We start from the raw sequence: 19,936 nt of genomic DNA on the forward strand, positions 1-19,936 counted from the left end.
TTTACCATAAGAAAGAAGAGGAAACAGTCAAAGAGTCAGCAGATGACGTCAAAAAAATACACATATACACATTTTGAGACTAAAGAGAGGATTTAACTCTATAGTTGGGCTGGCAGTAATTGTTGAAAATGGCAAGACAGCAGGCTATTGACTATGCGACAAAGCAAGTTCCACAGATTTTGCCCTTAGAAGAATCTGATGTTAAAGCGTTGTGTGAGCAGGTGCTAAGCACGTCATCTGACAACCCAGAGCAGATTGCCTCCAAATTTTTAGAGTTTCTGGGACATGAGGATTTATCCTTTGAATTTGTTATGAGGTTTAATGAACTTTTGACTCAACTTGATAAAGAAGAGGTGAGAAAATCGAAAAATGCACATCTTGAACAGACAACTCCAATTGCATCTAAGAGTGTGCCAAAGCTCGTTACTCATAACTATAAAAACAAAGGCACGATTGAGCAGCCGAAAAAGAAAATAAACGATGATAGAAAAGATTTGGCAAAACCACCTGCTGTGCAGCCGTCGAATCAAAATGCAAAGTCACAATCGAAGAAAAAGAAAAAAGTGCACAAATCCCAGCAGAAATTACAGTCGCTGCAAGAAATTGATGATGCTATTAAGATACTAGAGCTTCGAGATAGCGGTTCCTCTAATCAAACCTGTAATTGCCAAGGCATAAGACACCCGGTTTTCGAAATAGCACCAAACTGCCTTCATTGTGGTAAAGTGATTTGTGTCAAGGAAGGACTGAATAGAGGTGAATGCGGCCACTGTCATGAAGCGTTGATTACTGAAGAGGAAAGGGCACAAATGATGAAAATTTTAAACCATGAAAAAAATGAATTAAATGATTCTTCATCATCATCCAATGATTCAAATAGTATTAGCGTTCCAAGGAAAAAAACCAAAAGCTATAAAATAACTTCTGGTATGGGTAAAAATCTATTTGCTGAACGGGACAAATTGTTTGATTTCATCGAAAGGAAAAGAGAAAGAGAAATAAAGCGTAACGAAGTATTGAAATTACAAGAAAAGCAGGAAGACACTAGCGCCAATGAGGAACGATTTGGTGAACAAGATACCGCTGTGGAGGAGAATCCTGAACTATTAGCCGCACAAGAACGGTTAGATAGGTTACTACATTTCCAGGACACTTCGGCAGAAAGAACAAAAATTATTGATAATGCTAGTGATTTCAGCATGAACCAGGAAGCTGGATTATGGGGTAGTGCAAGAGAAAGGGCTCTTGCTTTGAAGAAACAGCAGCGTAATCTGAGAAAATGGGAGAAAGTGGAGAAGGAACGTAATGGCAGGCGCGAAAAATACGTTGTAAGCATGAATATAGGCTCCAACGGTAAAGTAACCATGACAGAGGTGCCCAAGGACACGCAAAATGTGGTTGCTGATTCAGATGATGAATTGAACGATATAAGTGACGAAGAAGACATCAGCGACTTAAAATACATACATGATCTGAAGGATGAAATAGATACAACGAAAGCCATGGAGAGTTCTCATTTACAATCAAAAACATGGGATCATGAACGCGATAAGAAACAGTTCGACAGGCCTACGTATGTGAAAAAAAATGCGAATAGCGCACCTAATGGTAAAAGAGAAGAAAACACCCACGAAGTTAAAGACTATGATTTGAGATCAAGAGTGCAGGTGGACCAAAATGCAGAGTCTTCGGTAGAACAGAATATTCTTGCAGTACTTTGATAAATGTTCAAGTTTATATTATATATGATAGAGCACATACCCGTTATTCATTAATTAAAATTTTCTTTTGCCTTAATAATATACAAATTTCTATATGCATAGATGCTAGTTTTGTTCACCTTTTAATAATTAAATTCACTTACTATTTGCTTCTCTGCCATACGAGCCATACGGAACATTTTATTCTTGGCGTTTTCCTTGGCCGGTTTATTTTCACCATTGCCATCCTTACTACTTTGCAATCCCATAGCCTTAGGCCTTTCACGTAATCCAAAGCTTTTAGCCAAATGGCCCAAATGCAGGAATTTAACATTAAAGAACTTCTTTTCTTGCGATATATGCGTAGCATAAGCCCTCACGTGACTAATAAAACCCTTGACAGCAAGGTTCTTGAATGCAGAATCTCCTACTACCCGTCTTTCTATATTTAAGTGCCACGTTGTGGCATTGGTGTCCCATTCATATTCTTTGTCATCTCCGCCCTTATTCTTGTCATCTTTTCTAATAAATTTGTCATTTCTATTGACATTAACATCTTTAAAAGCCGGCATTAATATTTCTTTATCAAATTTCAGTAATTCCCAACCCATGGGATGGTATGGCTGAATGTAGTCCATGTATTTTTCCTCTTCACCAGGAAGTAAGAATAGCAAACTTTCCCCCTTCTCACCAGCACGAGCGGTACGACCCACTCTATGTAAATGGTCTTCAACTGCAAATGGCGGGTCCAATTCAATAACGGATCCAACTTGGGGAAGATCTAAACCTCTACTTGCCACATCTGTACAGAACATGATCAAATGTTTTCCCTTAGTGGCTTCACTGTCACGAGCAAAGTGTTGCAGAGTAGAGGTTCTTGTTTGTTGAGACAAAGATCCGTGCAATTTGTAGATAATCAAATTAGGATCCTGCGAATTAGAAAAACAGGGAAACATAGTGTTTCCCTTTGTAAGTAACCTCACGGAATCACCTGTTAAATTCTTATGGTGCCCATCACTTCCGGAAAAAGCATCATAATGGAATTCCACACTATCTGAACATGATGCGAATACAATTGTACGCAGTGTCTTGGACTGTGGATCAATAGCTGCAAAATCTTTGGTGATGTTGTTCAGAGTAGCAGCCAAGGTCACAAGACGCAACTTTGGCGGAACAATAGTGATCCTTTGCAACAGTTGATCGGGAGCTACCGTTACAGCATCTGCATCCTTCTTTGTACCATTGCTAATCAATTTGTAATCTTTTAGGGCTACATTTCTTAGCTTATTAACACCGTCAGTCAATGTGGCACTACATAGCATGTGCACTAACTTGTGAGGTAGCTTGGGAAACTTATCGGAGTTGATAGGAATATCATGGACAATCTTTATAATTTCACTGATTGTTTCATCAAACCCCAATTCCATCAATTTGTCACCTTCATCCAATACAATATACCTTAGGGATTGACTCAATTGCTCCTTAATGACTTTAGTATTTTGCAAATGGTCCAAGATACGACCTGGGGTGCCAATAATGAAATTACAACCTTTACGCAATCTAGCCTTCTCTGACTTCTTACTTTCACCACCAATCAGCAGACATGGAACAAGATAATGACAGCATGAGACAAGAGTGGAGCAGACCTGATATATTTGCGACGCTAATTCACGTGTAGGAGCAACGACCAAAGCGAACGCACCGGATGTGCGATCAACGTGGGTTTCCATGTTCAAGATAGTGGATATGATGGGCAACAAGTATGATAACGTTTTACCCGAACCAGTTTGAGCATGAATAAAAAAATCGTTTTTCCCTGCGTTAGCTATAATTTGAGGGATGGTCTGCTTTTGGATACTGGTAGGCTTTTGGATACGCATCTTTTGCTCCAAATGAGAAACGACAACATCAGAGACACCTAGTGACGCAAAAAGATCACCTTTCAATGGTGCGTTGGACGGGTTAATGGCAACACTTTCATCATGAATATTAGTGTTCACGGCGGTCGTAATCTCTCTGTTGGATGTAAACAAGGACGAAACAAACTGAGAGTCTGCTGGCAATGTTCTTCCTTGGGTGTTATGAGCATTTCTACCCTTAGGTTTTTCCTGCACTGCAGATCCATTGGCGTTATCCTTATGCATTTTTTTGCTGGGATTCTCGTCTCTTCCCGACATTAACCCTTGATCCCCAGTGACATCTGCTCTTCTTTTCTTCGAGGCCGTCTTACCTTCTAATTTCATCTTCATTCTTCTTCTATCCTTCCATCTACCGCCTGTCACCTTAGCAGCTTGCTTGAAAGAATTTCCTGCAGCGTCATCATTGGTGGTAAAGTTTAACAGCATAGAATCATCGTCACTCATCCTGGTTGAAATCGCTAGATGTGTATGCGATTGATTGTCTAACTTAACAAGAGTTAGAGGTAAAGAAGAACATCATACTTTTCCAAATCATAAATTACATGTATGCATCTATTACTTTTCCAAGGTCATCGCAAAATTTTCAAGGAAAAAAAAACCCTGATATACTAGGGTTTGTTTCAGTTTATATTAGGTTACTATCTCTATTTATAATAGGGTTTCTTTAATATGATTTTGATATATCAGGGTATCGTAGGGCTAGTTTTAATCATGTAAAAAAAAAGTTGCAATGAACTATTATATGGTGAATAAGGCGAGAGATGAGATGGGATGACCTGGCTGAGTTAGTGCAGGTGGAGGTAAGGTAGGCTGTTGTCATAGATGAGTACCGATAACAAGTTGTTTGTCACTGAGGAGGAGGAAGAAGACAGAACGCAGGACCGCGCTGATGTGGAGGACGAATCGAACGACGTTGATATGATAGCGGATGAGAACGGAACAAGCAGTGCTGCTTCTAATGAGCAGGAGGATGAAGAAGGAAAGGGAGAGGGCAGTGATGACAGCGATGACGGGGAGCGAGAGGAGAAGGAGGACGATGACCCAGTAATTGAGGAGTTACCACTGAACATCTCCGGAAATGACGAGTCGCTACACGTGTTTCAGTACGCAAATAGACCAAGGCTAGTCGGACGCAAACCTGCTGAGCACCCGTTCATATCTGCGGCCAGATATAAGCCCAAATCGCATCTATGGGAAATAGAAACTCCCTTAGATGAGCAAGCTTTTTATAACAAGGATAAAGCCGAGGCTGATTGGAACGGTGTCAATATTCAGACATTAAAGGGTGTTGGCGTGGAGAACAATGGTCAGTATGCTGCGTTTGTCAAGGACATGCAGGTTTATTTGGTGCCCGTTGAGAGGATAGCACAGCTAAAGCCATACTTCAAGTATATCGATGACGTGAATATAACAAGAAAGCAGGAGGACGCCAAGAGGAATCCCAATCCTTCGTCGCAACGTGCTCAAGTGGTCACCATGTCCGTAAAGAGCGTCAACGATCCTTCTCAAAACAGACTCACTGGATCCCTGCTGGCACATAAAGTGGCCGACGAGGAGGCTAATCTCGAGTTAACCTGGGCGGAAGATACGTTTGAGCAATTCAAAGAAACTGTCGTGAAGGAAGCTGAAGGTAAAACCCTGATAGCCTCAGAAAAACAAGAAGATTATATAGATAATTTAGTTTGAAGCATATAGTGCATCATCAAAGAAAGAACAATATCAAACATCAGTTCATATAAAGGCTGCTCTTGCTCTTTTTCTCTTCATTTCTATGAAACTACTGCATATATATGCCTATATGCTATCTTTTTTCAGTCATACCACATCTTGATCAACTCTTCTGAAACGGCGCTCGGAGTCAGGACCCCTAAGTCTGTGATCAATGCTGTGATGTATTCTTGAGCGGTGTAGTCGATAGTGGGCCCACGCAATGCGTCTTCTACATCGTCCGTACGGCGTGTGAAATCTAATGGAGGACCAGCCATAGGTAAGTCATCGGAAGACAATGGAAACATACGGACGAACTTGTGACTTTCAGTGACCACATAGAATGGTTTTCTTGCATTATGTGCTAGCACACCCACAGAATAAGTACCTACAAGATTTATAATACCACCAGATTCTGCCACCCCCTCAGCACCAACAAATACTTTGTCGACTTTATCGATTACCGCCCCAACCGCACTATCGACAATAAGAGTAACAGGTATGCCCTTTTGTTCAAGCAAAGAATACAACTGGTTCCCCTGCTTACTTGGTCTTGATTCTGTCACCACGCATCTAAACCTGATGAACTTATTTGCTGCATGGTTCAATAACGAAAATACGGCTCTTGAATAACCATGTACTAAGATAATATCATCATCAGATATGAAATCCACCCCTATTTCTGCAATCTTATTACGGGATTTCTTCGCTCTCGATACGAAAAGTTGACCGTTCTCAATCAAATGCTGTTTACAATTTTCCCAATCACCATATAAATGAAGATTCCTCAAGACAAATCTCATAAAGATGTCACAGCCGGCTCTCAAAGATACCGAGTTTGGAATAGATTTAATAAGTTCCTCCGTGGAGCTCTTTATGGTATTAATCATTTCTGCCGCCGTCTCGGGTGTTTTTATTCTCAGCAATGTGACCAACGCTTCAATGGCAGCAATCGGCATTGTCATCTCGGTATCCTCCTCTAGAAACCTTAGGTACGTCTCTGTGATGTTGAACTCAGACATCTCGTATTTTGGCCCGTGGTATGTTTCAATCCTTCAGAATGATATCTATAACTACAGTGACAAAGTGTATGGTAATTGCTGATCTCGCTTACAATCTTCAGCAGTATATTCCTGATATACTAAGAATTTCATCGATTTTTTTTTTCATTTTTCCTCGGATGAAAATCTATCCATTGTAAATAAAGAAACAACTTCGGAATGATATTATGACATGTACAAGCTTAAAGAGTACATGTATGTTTTCAAGTAACTTCAGTATTGTGATATTGGCATCTAGGCATATAGACAAGGTAAATTATTCCTTAATTGTATCAAAAGCGGGAGCACTGTGTCCTTGTTCTCTACACGACGCTTGGTTCTACCTCTTATCATCTGACATGTGACTAGTTAGTTGGTCTTACGAACACTAATATAACGACTAGAGTTAATTCTCAAATATTCAAGAAAGAAAAATAACAGCTTCTCTCGGCAGTTACTCTAGCAATAGTATAGGACGGGTAGTCGAACACACCGTTCAACTAGTGAGACTGGAAACGATAGGAAATTGCTCTTCCATTGCAAAAACTGGACTGCCGCCCAATAGACCTGGAGAAAACCCATTGTAATTATCGATTTTTGCATAATCATATAAAAACAACGGTGTTTTTCACGTGGCCACCCGTTAACTCAATCGCTTAGGAAACCTCAAATCTCGATTACCTGTTATCATTATGTTACCTATGTACTTGATCTGGCACAGTGCTTCCCTACACTCGTTATTACTTGTGTAATGTTGGCTATTCGCGGCTGTTTATAGCATTCTGCTCTGGCTTGTTTTAGACCGATACCGATACCGAGAGCGCCAGAGCATACGCTGCATCATTGTCACTATCATAATTGTTATAATCGTGATTTGGAGCTAGGTAGGACTTTCCGGTGTAGTCTCTGACCAGCAATTACAAAAATGGGCGTCGCCGCCATCAAAGTCGAACTCCCAGACCTCAACTGGTTGTATTTCGATAGATTCGGTACTTCTCAAGTTATATTTTACGCCTCCATCACCTGGGCAATGCACTCAACCTGCATAGGGACTATCTGATAGGGGTACTGCAAATGGCACCGTTCAACTTCACATACCGTGAAAAATTTAAGGTATGTAGTCTCAGTATATTCACCACTCACTTTTTTCAATTGTGTTAATCGAAGCCAGTGATTCTGTTGTGGGGGCTAGCAGAGTAACCGGTTTTCTTGGAAATTTAAACTTCAATATGCGCTTTATTTGCGTAATTTAGACGATAAGTGTGAATCCTGAGATAATTGTTGAGATTCCACTTTTTTGATAAAGGCAACAATTTTAGGTATATAGAATTCACTAGAAGTTCTCCTCGAGGATATGAAAATCTACAAAAACGAAATCCACAGCACTTCTACATAATATTGTAAGTATTTTTAATCTTTGGTTTATACGTTGTCATTCGTTGGTTCTGCTAAACTATCAATTCTTTCGCGTCAACTTCCACTGATTTCGATGACAATTGAATCTTGTTTTGGTTTCATAATTTGCGTCATTTTTTGAACGCCATATATGAAAATACTACAGCAAAAATAATCTTAATCTGTTATGGTAGTAATTAATAGGTGATAACTGATTTTCGTTTCAATATATACACTCCCTTTCAAGGTACAAGAGAGATCTGCGCTCAAGCTTAACTAATACTACTAATTATCGACATGCTTGATAATCGTTACATATACTTCTTATAAACGAGTAATCTCCAGATACCTGGAATGGTGAATATCAGCCCTTTTCAATTGTAGCTAGCGCATTTTAAGTAGTAGCCTGTAGTCATTAATATTAGAAGTGGTTATTTTGTTTCATGTCTTAGAATCAATGTTGCATTACGGGCTAGAGTAAATACTAATGTAATTGTTGATAATTAATGGTTTAGTAAGTTGTAATAATTAAGAATAAGTCGTTCTTTCTTAATTTATATAAGAGAGGTATATAAAACACATGCTGATTGGTTATATGAAACCCAATGATTCAGACATAATTCGGAACATTGATGATAAGTTTTTGGTTATAACTCATCTTCTTATATACTAACTTCCGGTCAATTAATAGATCTTTATCTTATCACTGCGGTAAATTCTATTATTAAAATTTATCTACCCCAATATAATTGGTATCATCAGAAGAATGTTTGCATTCACTTACCCCAACATGATTAGTATCATGTTAGAGAATGTCCGTCATCACCTACTCCAATTTATATGAATAAGTGCATATTTGTAGTCACTTATTCCAACAGTAATTTTGCAATTCCGCTCATGTCAGAGAAGCAACTTGTTCGGAATAGTATGTCCAAGTAATCTTTTACTTTCCTTAACGTACTCGTTTCTTATGTGTTTCTGTTGGAACAATAATCAACTATCCATCAATTACTAGTACAGCTGATTAATACATTCAATCACGTAGCTAGAAGATTATCATATACGGTGTTAAGAAGATGACAAAAATTATTAGACCAGTGAAATAAGATTCAGGACAGTCATCAAATTTAGTGGAAGCTGAAGTGCAAGGATTGATAATGCAATAGGATCAATGAATAAAGACGTATAAAATGAAGAAAGAAATAAGAATAAGATTATGTAAAATTGTTGATTCCCTTTCGTGGATTCCTAAATCCAGGAGGAGAACTTCTAGTATATCCTATATACATAATATTATTGACCTTATCAAAAATGGAATCCCAACAAATGTCACAAGATTTTACTGGTCAATAGTTTCATAGTGTGCGCATTGGATTAATGTGCTAGTCGTACTGTAGCAACCAATATTGAGATGCAACATAACTTGTCACGTAGCGAACTGGCGAACTTACTTATCCATGTATTACAGGAACTTCAGATCTAAACTTAAACTTGTTCATCTATTTCTATGTCTAGTTCTGCATTGTAGTTTCCTACAATACTGCTATTTATATATGTTGTCTGTTTCAGATGCAACCAGCAATTACCATTTTAAGTAACTGCTAGTGTTTCATCTGCGACATGGCTGTTACTATTAACGTAAGCTAGTCAGTTTCGACCAAGACGTTACTATGTTGTATTACGGGCTCGAGTAATACCGGATGTCTTGACAATCCTAAATTCGTTTAGGAGAGTAACTTGTTGTCAGACTTATTATTAACGTGATTCACAGAATGTTACTTATCCTATATAATCTATATAAGATCTGAATCTAACTAAAGGGTGGAAGCGCGGAATCTCGGATCTAAACTAATTGTTCAGGTATTTATACGTTTGGTTGGTTTGGTTCATCTTAGGCAAGTAGGCTGCCTAGTATACTCAATCTTGTCTGTTTTGGAACTATTGTTTCGTACGTGTTTCATACATGTTTTATGTCTAGGTTGATAAATCTAGTAATGCTGAGGTATCCCATTTTGAGATACAACATACTAACGATTCTTGTTCCTCGTGGCCCAATGGTCACGGCGTCTGGCTACGAACCAGAAGATTCCAGGTTCAAGTCCTGGCGGGGAAGAATTATTTTTTTGATTCTATAATATTCATTCTATACGATGATTTTTGCTCATTGTCGTCTATTAAAATGATGTAGCATTGAAAATCCAAGGGTCTACTATAGCGTTGGTGTCGTGCTGTGTCGTCATCAGCTTTTCCGAGACATTGTCACATCGTTTGAGAAAAATAAGATGTGCAATAACATATACAAATCTTAACATGAAAAAAAATGAAAAACAGCAATAAAGATAAATTGGTTGCAAAAGAGATAGGGTATACTCATCTAGTTGTGTAAGGAATTAAACTTGATAAAAGTTCAATTGGTCTCAAAGAATATGAGTTTTTTATGGGGGTCTACGAGGTCTAAAAAAAGCAAAGATAAAAAGGCTGCGGGATCTCTTCCACCAGGTACGACTTTATTACAGCGTGTTAAGCCAGCACGCAGGGGCGTTCCTGTAGACTACCCAAGAACTCTGGAGAAAGAGCATGGTGAAAGCTTATTGTTTAGAACATCGCTTTTAAATGAGTTGGTGAGCGCTGGTAAATCCGGGATTGGGCCTCCGGACCTAATTCACTGTACAGAGCTAGATAAATTTCATGGTGAGAAAATTGGTGAATTCTTTTACATTACTGGAATTGACGCTTCGAATATTTCTATGCCGATTGCATTTCTGAAACTGATAAAATGGAACGATGGCAAGAAGCTGAAATCAGCGTCCTTGAAAAATGACAACATTACAACCTACTGCACATTCGACCTCTTTCAAAAATTAGACATCAGGCTAAGATATGAAACAGAAGACGTTTATCAAGTTAACGTTGTCAACTGCTTAGATGGAAATAATGACACTCCATTGAGTGATCTCATTTGGGAAGAAACTTTCGTGAGTTGTTGCATAAGAAGCATGATTATTAATTTAGATGCTGAAAGGAAAATACCTGGACTGGTGGAACTACCGTTTGTATTCGAGAACAGAAGTTCAAGTGACTACAAAAGGGTAATTGATACATTGTGCAAATTTTTACCTAGGTTTTTGGAGTGCGGTTGGGATTCCACAAAAAGCGTCTACGCAACAGTACTGAATAACTACCTAACTGAAACGCTATTAATATTTTTATCTATTACTCCAGGCTTCATGATCGACTATGCGATTCAGGCTTTAGAAAATTTAATAACGAATGATCCATCAAACTCTAAATATTATGCTATTGTTATTATTTCCATCATGGAGCAAAGCAACGACCGTAATTTAGAAATGATTAAAAGGATACACGCGATATTGAACCTACTGGTACCCGAACTGTATGGACTTCCTGTGGACGAACCTCACAGTGCCGACTTGATCAATTGCATTACTGATGTGTTAAACATTCAGGCAAGATTTCTTCTAAACAGCCTTGATTATGAACTATCGTTATCTATTGCCACAATGGCCACCAATTTATCATCAGATAGTTTCGAATCTTGGTTTCTGTTAGCCAAAAGTTATATTTTTTTAGAAGAGTACAGTAAGGCACTGCTTTCGATCAACTCAATGCCCTGTTTGCCGGAATACGATATCGTTAAGCACTCTCAGATAAACGCATTTAAGTTGCATATGAATTATTACGAAGCTCCGCTATGTCATAGCAGAGAGCATTGTACCATGACCTCACATGAGTTAAATCATCTGATGAGCACTATGCATTACGAAAATGAGCTGGATTTGAGAGCAATAATATTTGGGCGCACTGTAATGCCCAACGAATCTAAATACGGATGCATCGAAGGAATATGGAATAAGTCCTGTCTTGAATTGGGACCTATTTGTGGACCTCAAAGTGATAACTTGATAAACTTTGTTTCTCAGCAAGAAGTAAAATCTATAGGAGATTTGAGTTTATTGAAACGAAGCAAAGATACTAGACAAAAGAGTTGGTTCAATGAGCAGGTGTGTCTTTTACTCATGGAACTAGTTGGTAGAATCGGTTGGAATTTCTTACTTCAGCTAAGATCTGACGTTTTCGTTATGGAGAGTAAATTCAAAATGATAGACTCTTCGGATGAGCTTTCCGCAGAACTTCGTCAAAAAAGGCTATGTCAGAGATGGTTTGATGCACTATTTTTGGACATTTATGAAGATTTGAGCGTTAGCACCTCATCTCAAGAAAACAAGGCCACCGCGAAATACAGCGGCTTAGAATGGGAACTACTAGGCTTAACCTTGCTTCGAGTCGGTGATTTATCCGACGCAGTGGCATGCCTACGAACTAGTATCATGGCGAGATTTGATCCTATCAGTTGTCACCATCTCTTAAGTCTCTATTTATCCCTGGATCTTAACGATGAGTTTATGAAAAGATTTGATGTGGATATTGTTTTGGACCTACTTGTGAAACTCATCTCCTTCCGCATACGATTCTATGATAAGTTCCAAATATTTTCCTTTCAAGTGCTAAGAAAGTTAAAGGGGCAACTGGGCCCTGAGATTATCAAGAATAAAATAATCAATTCACCTTATGGCCAAGCTGGAATCGCATTGGTGACAGATTATATGCTTGGATGCCTTTCAGAGAGTGGGTATGAAGCCTATGCAGCCTATGAACGTCCTCTTCCAGAAATCCCTCCCACTGCAGGCGAACCTTTAGACTAAATGGTGTATGTATTTACAAGTACGTTTGTATATAATGAACGAAGTTACGGCTTATTACAATGAGACTATGATGCGGGTAACATTCTGGTAGTATTTTTTCAACGATTTGACAGAGTAAAAAAAAGACCAGCATATAATTAAACAGCAATACGTCAAGGGTTTACTAGACCCTTTTCAGCTATTTTCTCGTTTACTCAAAGACATATCAAAGACAGAGAAGGTGTCAAGAGTTACTGTTGTAATTTCACCCTTTATTTCTTTTTTTTTTCCGACGTACAGTTGTTTGTTCGTTATAGATTTCAAGCAGTTAAAGAATTTCTCTATTCTTACAAAGGCCGGTTCACGAATCAAAAGTTGCGTCTGACCTACAATTCTAACGGCTGGTTTTCATTTTGTATTTGCATTATAATACACGAAATCTATTCAATTGAAGTACTTTACTTCTAGCATTTTCTTTATCATCTTTTGTTCTCTTTGTTTGTTTATTCTAGTGTTCGGTCGATAACTTTTGATATTTCGTTCATCTATTTCTTTGTTTCATTTTTTAGTTCCGCTAAGATCATAATAGCATGTCTGGTTCCTTTTGGAAGTTTGGTCAGGATTACTCGATAGAGTCACCGGTTTCTAAGATTCTAAATAGCGCCTTTATTAAAATTGATAAAGATCAAGATGAACGTGTACCCACGGGGAAGATCGAAGAGAGTATTGATAATGATGAAGATAAACTTTCCAATGATGAAGATAAACTTTCCAATGATGACGTGACTTCTACAAATAAAACTACTAACGAGAATAAAGAGAAGGAAGAAGAAAATGCTCTACCGACCACAGAATCTGAATATGAGAACTATAGACCTAACATGGAGGTCTTGGATGAATTGTTGGATGATGATGAGTTGTACACTGAATTAATGTGTTCTAACTTCAAACTGCTGATATTTTTGAAGTACCCTGAGGTTTTATCAAAGTTGATAGAATATGTTACTAATGAGAGGGTTCTTGACGACAGCCCAGATAGTATTGGAAAGCCTGAAATTATTGAAGGTGTCAATGATCAACCCATTCCGATAAACAAGGAAGGAAAGAATGGAAAGGAGGATGCTGAAAAGGTCAGGCCAGAAGAAGCTATAAATGATAGCGATAATGACTCTGGGGATGAAAGAAGTGTTGATTCTGAGGAAACAAGTATCACATTACCTCCAGAGTCTGAGGAACAGGTGGAGACTAGAAGAGCTAGGATAGCAGCCGAGATTTTATCAGCTGACGTATGGCCCATCTCTGCGGCAATAATGGAAAATAAGGACCTCCTTAGCAGATTGTGGTCGATACTAGATCACTTGGCCCCCCTACCTATACCTGCTTCTACATACTTTATGAAGATAAATGAGAGGCTTCTTGATATGGATATAACAGGAATGTTAGAGTTTATCTTGAGCCGAGAAAGTCTGGTTGCAAGATTTTTGACACATGTTGACAACCCATCCTTGATGGACTTTCTTCTGAAAGTCATTTCAACGGATAAGCCGGACTCTCCTACAGGAGTCATGAAGATACTAAAATCGCAGGATTTAATACCCAAACTTCTAGATCACCTTAATCCGGAATACGGTGTTTCTACACAGTCTGCCGCAGGCGACTTTATAAAGGCATTTGTCACATTAAGCACCAACTCCAGTAATGAGCTTGCTTCGGGAATAGGTCCCAATGAGTTGACAAGACAATTGGTATCCGAGGAAATGATGGAAAAGTTAATCAATATAATGTTAAAAGGTGGCACATGTTTAAGTAATGGAGTTGGAATCATAATAGAATTAATCAGAAAGAATAATTCAGATTATGATTTTATTCAATTAGTATACACTACTATAGCAAGTCATCCCCCCAATGATCGAGATCCAATTCACTTGATACATTTGGTAAAATTGTTCGCTGAGCATATGCCTGATTTTGCTAGTATGCTTAACGAGACCAAGCTACCATTGATGGAAATGCCATTTGGTGAGATTGAGCCCCTGGGTTTTGAAAGATTCAAAATATGTGAGCTAATCGCAGAATTATTGCACTGTTCTAATATGACACTACTAAACGAGCCTAATGGTGAGTTGATTGCCAAAGGGCGTGACGTGGAAAGAGCCAGAGAACTGGAAGAGTCTCTTGGAAAGGAGAGAAATTCATCTGTAACAGAAAATGACACAGCATATTACGATAAGGATTGCGCTAAAGAGAAGGAGGTCACGGAAAAATTAGGTACTCTCCAAATAAATAATCGAGATGAAAGTGGAGAAGAAAAGCCAGATGAAACCCAGGCAATACAAGATAAATTGGACGCGAAAGCAGGGGAAGGACTGGAGAATGAAGCTTCTGGAGTTGAACTGTACGATGAAACTTTGTCTGACACGGAATCTGTGCGAGAATGTTTGAGAGAGAAACCGCTCATAGGAGACAGACTAAAGATTGCTTTGGAAGATACAAAAATATTGATTAGCATCCTTGATATGTTCACTGAGTTTCCTTGGAACAACTTTTTGCATAATGTTATTTTTGACATTGCTCAGCAAATATTCAATGGGCCACTCAAAACTGGTTATAACAGGTTTCTTTTGAAAGATTATTTGGTTGATGCATACCTAACTAGAAAGATAGTAGATGCCGACAAAGCATGTCAGGACTACGAAAAAAAGACGGGTTTACGCTATGGTTATATGGGCCATTTAACATTAGTCGCGGAGGAAATATCGAAATTCAAAGAATATATCGACGAGATGAAACTAACCTTCTGCAATACTGCTGTCTCAGATCGCCTTGAAGAGCCGTTTTGGAAAGAATATAGCGAAACAACTTTAGCTGATACTAGAGAAAAGTATAACACGGTCTTGGGAGATTTTGGCAATGAACAAGAAAGCGATGACGATGACGTTATAAGAAATTCGGATTCTGAAGATATAATTAGCGATGCAGAGGGCAAAGATACTTACAAAAGTGGAGAAAATGATGATGAACTTCTTAGTCATGAACATGATGCTGGGAATATGGACTTATATTATAACTTTCATAACAACGATAATAGTGAACATGAAGAAGATTATGCAGAGTACAGTGATGTGGACAATAAAAACTATTATAATGATGCCAGTGCCGATGACGATGATTTTAACGATGATGATAGTAATTCCAAAAATTCCAATCCAGACCTTACAAATAATTTATCCCAACATAATGACGATTGTGAAGGTAGAAACGGCAAGAATATGTGTAGTGACGATAATGATGAGAATAGGAGTGATAAATGGACGTCAGGCACCTCATTATTCCCCCTGGACCATTTTCCTAGTAGGTCACAACCTTCAGATCCTAAACTGCAAGATCAAAATATTTTTCAGCATCAGTTCGGCTTTGACGGTGTCGGCGATGATGATGACTACATGGATCCTAATGATGATGGGCAGTCATATGCTAGGCCTGGTAACCCGTTGTACACAACTCCAAAAACACCACCAAGACCAAAGACTATACTTTTCAATTCTTTATCTGCATTGGATGATAATGACGGGGACCAAGAAACAGCACTAGACATTGGTGTTGATGACCGAATAGATAACGAGATATCAAGCGATGACGAGGACTCTGAAGATGAAGATGAAGACAATGATATGGCCAGCGATGAAGGTTACTCGTTATATAGGTCAAGGAGTAAGGAAGCTTTTTGAAGCGAGACGTTTCTCATAGTCGCATATTTTGTTCATAAATTTCTTTTCAATGCTTCACTTTTTTTACATATAGGTCATTTATAATTCATTAAATAATATTTTTAGTTAATGCTTGTAATTTAATTTTAACGGAAACTTAATCTTAACAAAAAACAATGAATATTCAATTTTTAATTATTTATAATAAATGGATTCCACCATTATTTCAATAGCTTTTTTCTATAATCCGCAAAGCTTAATTTCTTCTTTGAATGTAGTTGTGACGACGAAAAATCAGACAAATGCCTTATACTCTCAGGTGACAATTCTTGCCTGGAGTTAGCAAAATTGTCTGTCATAGGCTCTTTGGTTTTAGCCTGATAATTATCCTTTTCTCTTGATAATTCGTTACTTGAACCTGTAAGAGAGGGGGTTCTAGTCAACGTATGTTCGTTCTTTGATTGTCCATTATCGAGATCACTCGTGGTTTGCCCTGATGCCTTAGTTACTAGTAAAGGAATCGGGATTGGAAGTTTTTCGATACTAGTAATGTGAGATTCATCATAGTCTGAGCTTTTCTTTATAATGAAGGATTTTCCCGCGGCTTCATTTTCTTTGGGAACGGAAACATTTGGAGAATATTGTGTGAATAAATTGAACTTGAAGGGCTTTGCAATACCATGAGCCTTCTCTGCACTAACAATAATATCCTTTAGAGAAGTTTTGACGCCATCATTTCGATTTAAGAACTTTTGTTGGTGAAAATTATCTAAAAGTACTGGGGCTCTTTCAATTGTAATTCTAGCCTTTTCTTCGAGCCTATGTAAAATTGGTGGTTCACGTCTCTTTTTATCCTCGTATTGGTTGAGAACTTCATTTAACTTGTACCTGTTGTTCATTTTTATTCTCGGTTTTACAGATTTATAAAGAGTCTGGGAGTATCTCTTCACTTTCAATAGATGGCAATCTTTGGAGTTATTTCCACAACCACATTCACCGTTACTCAAAATTGTTTCTATGGAATTTATCAGGCCATATCTTTCAAGGTCAGTAAGAGAATCTACTGTCGTGCCATTGATTAATTTTAATATGGGGTGTTTTGAATCCCACTGCCACTTGATATATAACTCTTCGTCCTCTGAAATATCCCTCAAGGCTCTTAAAACAAATTTTATTTTTATTCCGTTAGGTTTGTCATTCGTATGGTCCGCATTTTGTAATTTTAAGGTTACTAATTCAACATTTGGCTGGCAACTCCTTCTCAAATACCTGGTCAGATTCCCTGATAAGCGTGCATCTATATATATCGGCCAATTAGAGTGGAAAATGACTCTCCTTTTAGGTGTGCCCCATATTCTGTAGTGATTTCGCGGGTCTGTGAGGTAACTTCTATGAAAGTCCAGTTCTCCCAAAATCTCTTGAATAAAATCGCCTTTTATACAGCTCCTTTTCAGATAAACTCCCAATTTTGTAAAGCCCGGATAAGTTTTAGAATAAGCAATATCAGCGTATGGTTTGATTTCAACAGAAATGGCTTTAAATGTTTTATAGGGATATTGTATTACCCAATCATCGTCCATATGTTTTTCTAAAAATAATTCGATTAATTCGCTTTTAAACACATATTTCTTCAAAGGTAAGTATATTGCACCATACGCATCTTTGGCACTCAAAAAGTATTCTTTTTTCTTTTGTATACTAGCTAAAGTCTCAGAAGAATTTTCCGGAGCACTTTCATTTTTGGAATCTAAGCTATGATTTGACGAGTTTTTCTTCCTCCTTTTGTCCTTGTGGTTACTATTTTCTTGATCTATTGTAGAACTATCGGTACCATCATTAGCAGTTGTACTTGGGGCCCTGTCTCGACTATTATTCTTACTGCTGCTGGGAGACGTAGAAGAGTCTGTACTTTTTACGCCTAATCTGTTTTGCTGTATTCGCCTAGCCAGGTCAATATCTACTTTTCTTGGATCGCAGGAGTTACAGAGGTAATCATCGGGCGCCATTTCAATATCTTTGATACCATAGCAAATGGCATGTTGCCACCTATTACAGTGGTCACATTGAATAGTAAATCCGTCATCATCGTTTATATCACATATGCATGTAATAGTTCCTGCATCAGGGTCTACTATGAACGAGTCAGGTACTGGCCATTGGATTTGCTTTTCGCTCTTTTCCTTCTCAACCGTGAGTGCAGCTATCTCTGTAACCGATTGCTTGATGGACTTTTTTAAAGGTAGAGGAACAGATGCTGCCGTAGCTAATGCTGCCGCTGCCATCGCTACTGCTCCTTTCTTTTCCCTATCATGGTCTTCATCACACTCAGCCATATCAGTTTTAGAATTTATTTTTGAAGTTTCTTCTGGCTTTTTTTTCCCCTTAGAAAATAGTAACAATGTTGATGCATCATCCAAGAGCGATTGCTCCTTAGAATTAGGTACTGACATGATCTACTGCTTGTACTTACGAAACCTGAACTTCTGACCTGCTTCAAAACCGTGCTTAATGAAAAGGACCTTTATCATGTCCTAACATGTCTGTATTTTCGTTGCTAGTGACATTGATGGGTTGCAATCAAGTTTGACTATCAGATTTCCTAAATAAGCTGCGGAAGGGATAAAGTAGCATTCTGGTGACTTGAATGTTTTGTATTACCGGTTCAAAAGGCTGCGATGTTTTTAAAATGAGAATACGTGATGATCAGAGATCCAAAATGACGATTTTAAACTGCTATCATTTTCAACGATGACGCAATAGTTATGAATGTTTCAAGAATATTATACTTGACATGTTTCAAATTTGTTGAAACAATTATGAAAAGTCAAAAGGAAACATATTTTGCAGTACTATTTACTGCCATTGCCACCACTTAATCTACAAATTAATTGATGTCATATTTGCCGACCTATTCCGATGATTTTCAAACTGGTCAACAAGGCCGTAGGCAGCGTAGTAACGATAATGAGAATGGTCAGGACCACGGATATGGTCAACAATCAGTGCCGATGGTAATCAAGAGGCTTTTCAAGACACCAAGGAACTTGGACGTCGAGACTGCCAGTTGGGAAATGTTCCATTTGATTTTCCATCCAAGAAAAGCCTATAGATCGATATACTATCAACGACAAACGAAAAATCAGTGGGCAAGAGATGATCCCTCTTTTTTTATCTTTCAAATAGTCCTGATTTCCATAAGTTCAGTTACTTGGTCGATTTATAATTCAGGATTTAAGAATGATGGTGTGAGTATGGGGTTTTTTGGCATTATGGGCCATTTTTTTAAAAGTTTAATAATGATGGTTGTTTTGGATTTTTTCATATTTGGATTCATTATGGCAACGATTTTTTACGTTTTGCTGAATAGATCATACTTCAAGTTCAAATCTAGTCGTAATACCGTGGTGGAGTGGGCTTATTGTTTTGATGTTCATTGTAATTCATTTTTAATCATCTTGCTGTGCCTGTACTTCATTCAATTTTTACTGTTACCTGTAATTAATCTGCAAAATTGGATTTCCTTACTGATTGGTAATTCGCTATATTGTTTCGCCATAGGTCATTATTTTATTTTGACGTTCTATGGATATAACCAATTGCCATTTTTGAAAAATTTGAACTTCATACTTCTACCAACATTAGGATTGTCAATAATCTATCTCATTAGCTTATTTGGCATCGACCTCTCGAAAAGATTGAGTTTCTATAATTATTGAGTAATAAGTGCGGGAATAGAGATATTAATTTTTTTTTGAGATAAAGTAC

The 19,936-nt window shown here is 38.0% G+C and overlaps 8 protein-coding genes and 1 non-coding gene across 9 annotated transcripts; 6 read left to right on the plus strand and 3 right to left on the minus strand.

The window, feature by feature from the left end:
* Positions 1 to 128: 128 nt before the first annotated feature.
* On the plus strand, positions 129 to 1,721 carry RQT4 (Rqt4p; the record flags this gene model as incomplete). The annotated part of the gene is made up of 1 exon (XM_056229466.1): positions 129 to 1,721. The coding sequence occupies one exon, from the start codon at positions 129 to 131 to the stop codon at positions 1,719 to 1,721; it is 1,593 nt and encodes a 530-aa protein (XP_056083482.1).
* A 122-nt stretch (positions 1,722 to 1,843) lies between these two features.
* DBP7 (putative ATP-dependent RNA helicase) lies at positions 1,844 to 4,063 on the minus strand (the record flags this gene model as incomplete). Its single annotated transcript, XM_056229467.1, has 1 exon — positions 1,844 to 4,063. One exon carries the CDS (start codon positions 4,061 to 4,063, stop codon positions 1,844 to 1,846), a length of 2,220 nt encoding a protein of 739 aa, XP_056083483.1.
* Positions 4,064 to 4,441: 378 nt separating this feature from the next.
* Positions 4,442 to 5,305, plus strand: RPC37 (DNA-directed RNA polymerase III subunit C37; the record flags this gene model as incomplete). The annotated part of the gene is made up of 1 exon (XM_056229468.1): positions 4,442 to 5,305. The coding sequence occupies one exon, from the start codon at positions 4,442 to 4,444 to the stop codon at positions 5,303 to 5,305; it is 864 nt and encodes a 287-aa protein (XP_056083484.1).
* A 125-nt stretch (positions 5,306 to 5,430) lies between these two features.
* Positions 5,431 to 6,348, minus strand: GCN3 (translation initiation factor eIF2B subunit alpha; the record flags this gene model as incomplete). Its single annotated transcript, XM_056229469.1, has 1 exon — positions 5,431 to 6,348. The coding sequence occupies one exon, from the start codon at positions 6,346 to 6,348 to the stop codon at positions 5,431 to 5,433; it is 918 nt and encodes a 305-aa protein (XP_056083485.1).
* Positions 6,349 to 9,801: 3,453 nt separating this feature from the next.
* On the plus strand, positions 9,802 to 9,874 carry Skdi_11.trna13R. The gene has a single exon. It is a non-coding gene; the product is annotated as a tRNA-Arg (tRNA).
* Positions 9,875 to 10,187: 313 nt separating this feature from the next.
* BCH2 (Bch2p) lies at positions 10,188 to 12,485 on the plus strand (the record flags this gene model as incomplete). The annotated part of the gene is made up of 1 exon (XM_056229471.1): positions 10,188 to 12,485. The coding sequence occupies one exon, from the start codon at positions 10,188 to 10,190 to the stop codon at positions 12,483 to 12,485; it is 2,298 nt and encodes a 765-aa protein (XP_056083486.1).
* Positions 12,486 to 13,054: 569 nt separating this feature from the next.
* On the plus strand, positions 13,055 to 16,192 carry SAP190 (Sap190p; the record flags this gene model as incomplete). Its single annotated transcript, XM_056229472.1, has 1 exon — positions 13,055 to 16,192. One exon carries the CDS (start codon positions 13,055 to 13,057, stop codon positions 16,190 to 16,192), a length of 3,138 nt encoding a protein of 1,045 aa, XP_056083487.1.
* Positions 16,193 to 16,392: 200 nt separating this feature from the next.
* On the minus strand, positions 16,393 to 18,621 carry SET3 (histone-binding protein SET3; the record flags this gene model as incomplete). The annotated part of the gene is made up of 1 exon (XM_056229473.1): positions 16,393 to 18,621. The coding sequence occupies one exon, from the start codon at positions 18,619 to 18,621 to the stop codon at positions 16,393 to 16,395; it is 2,229 nt and encodes a 742-aa protein (XP_056083488.1).
* A 441-nt stretch (positions 18,622 to 19,062) lies between these two features.
* GMH1 (Gmh1p) lies at positions 19,063 to 19,887 on the plus strand (the record flags this gene model as incomplete). The annotated part of the gene is made up of 1 exon (XM_056229474.1): positions 19,063 to 19,887. The coding sequence occupies one exon, from the start codon at positions 19,063 to 19,065 to the stop codon at positions 19,885 to 19,887; it is 825 nt and encodes a 274-aa protein (XP_056083489.1).
* Positions 19,888 to 19,936: the final 49 nt, after the last annotated feature.

Source organism: Saccharomyces kudriavzevii, assembly GCF_947243775.1.
Source record: "Saccharomyces kudriavzevii IFO 1802 strain IFO1802 genome assembly, chromosome: 11".
Classification (NCBI taxonomy): Eukaryota; Fungi; Ascomycota; class Saccharomycetes; order Saccharomycetales; family Saccharomycetaceae; genus Saccharomyces; species Saccharomyces kudriavzevii.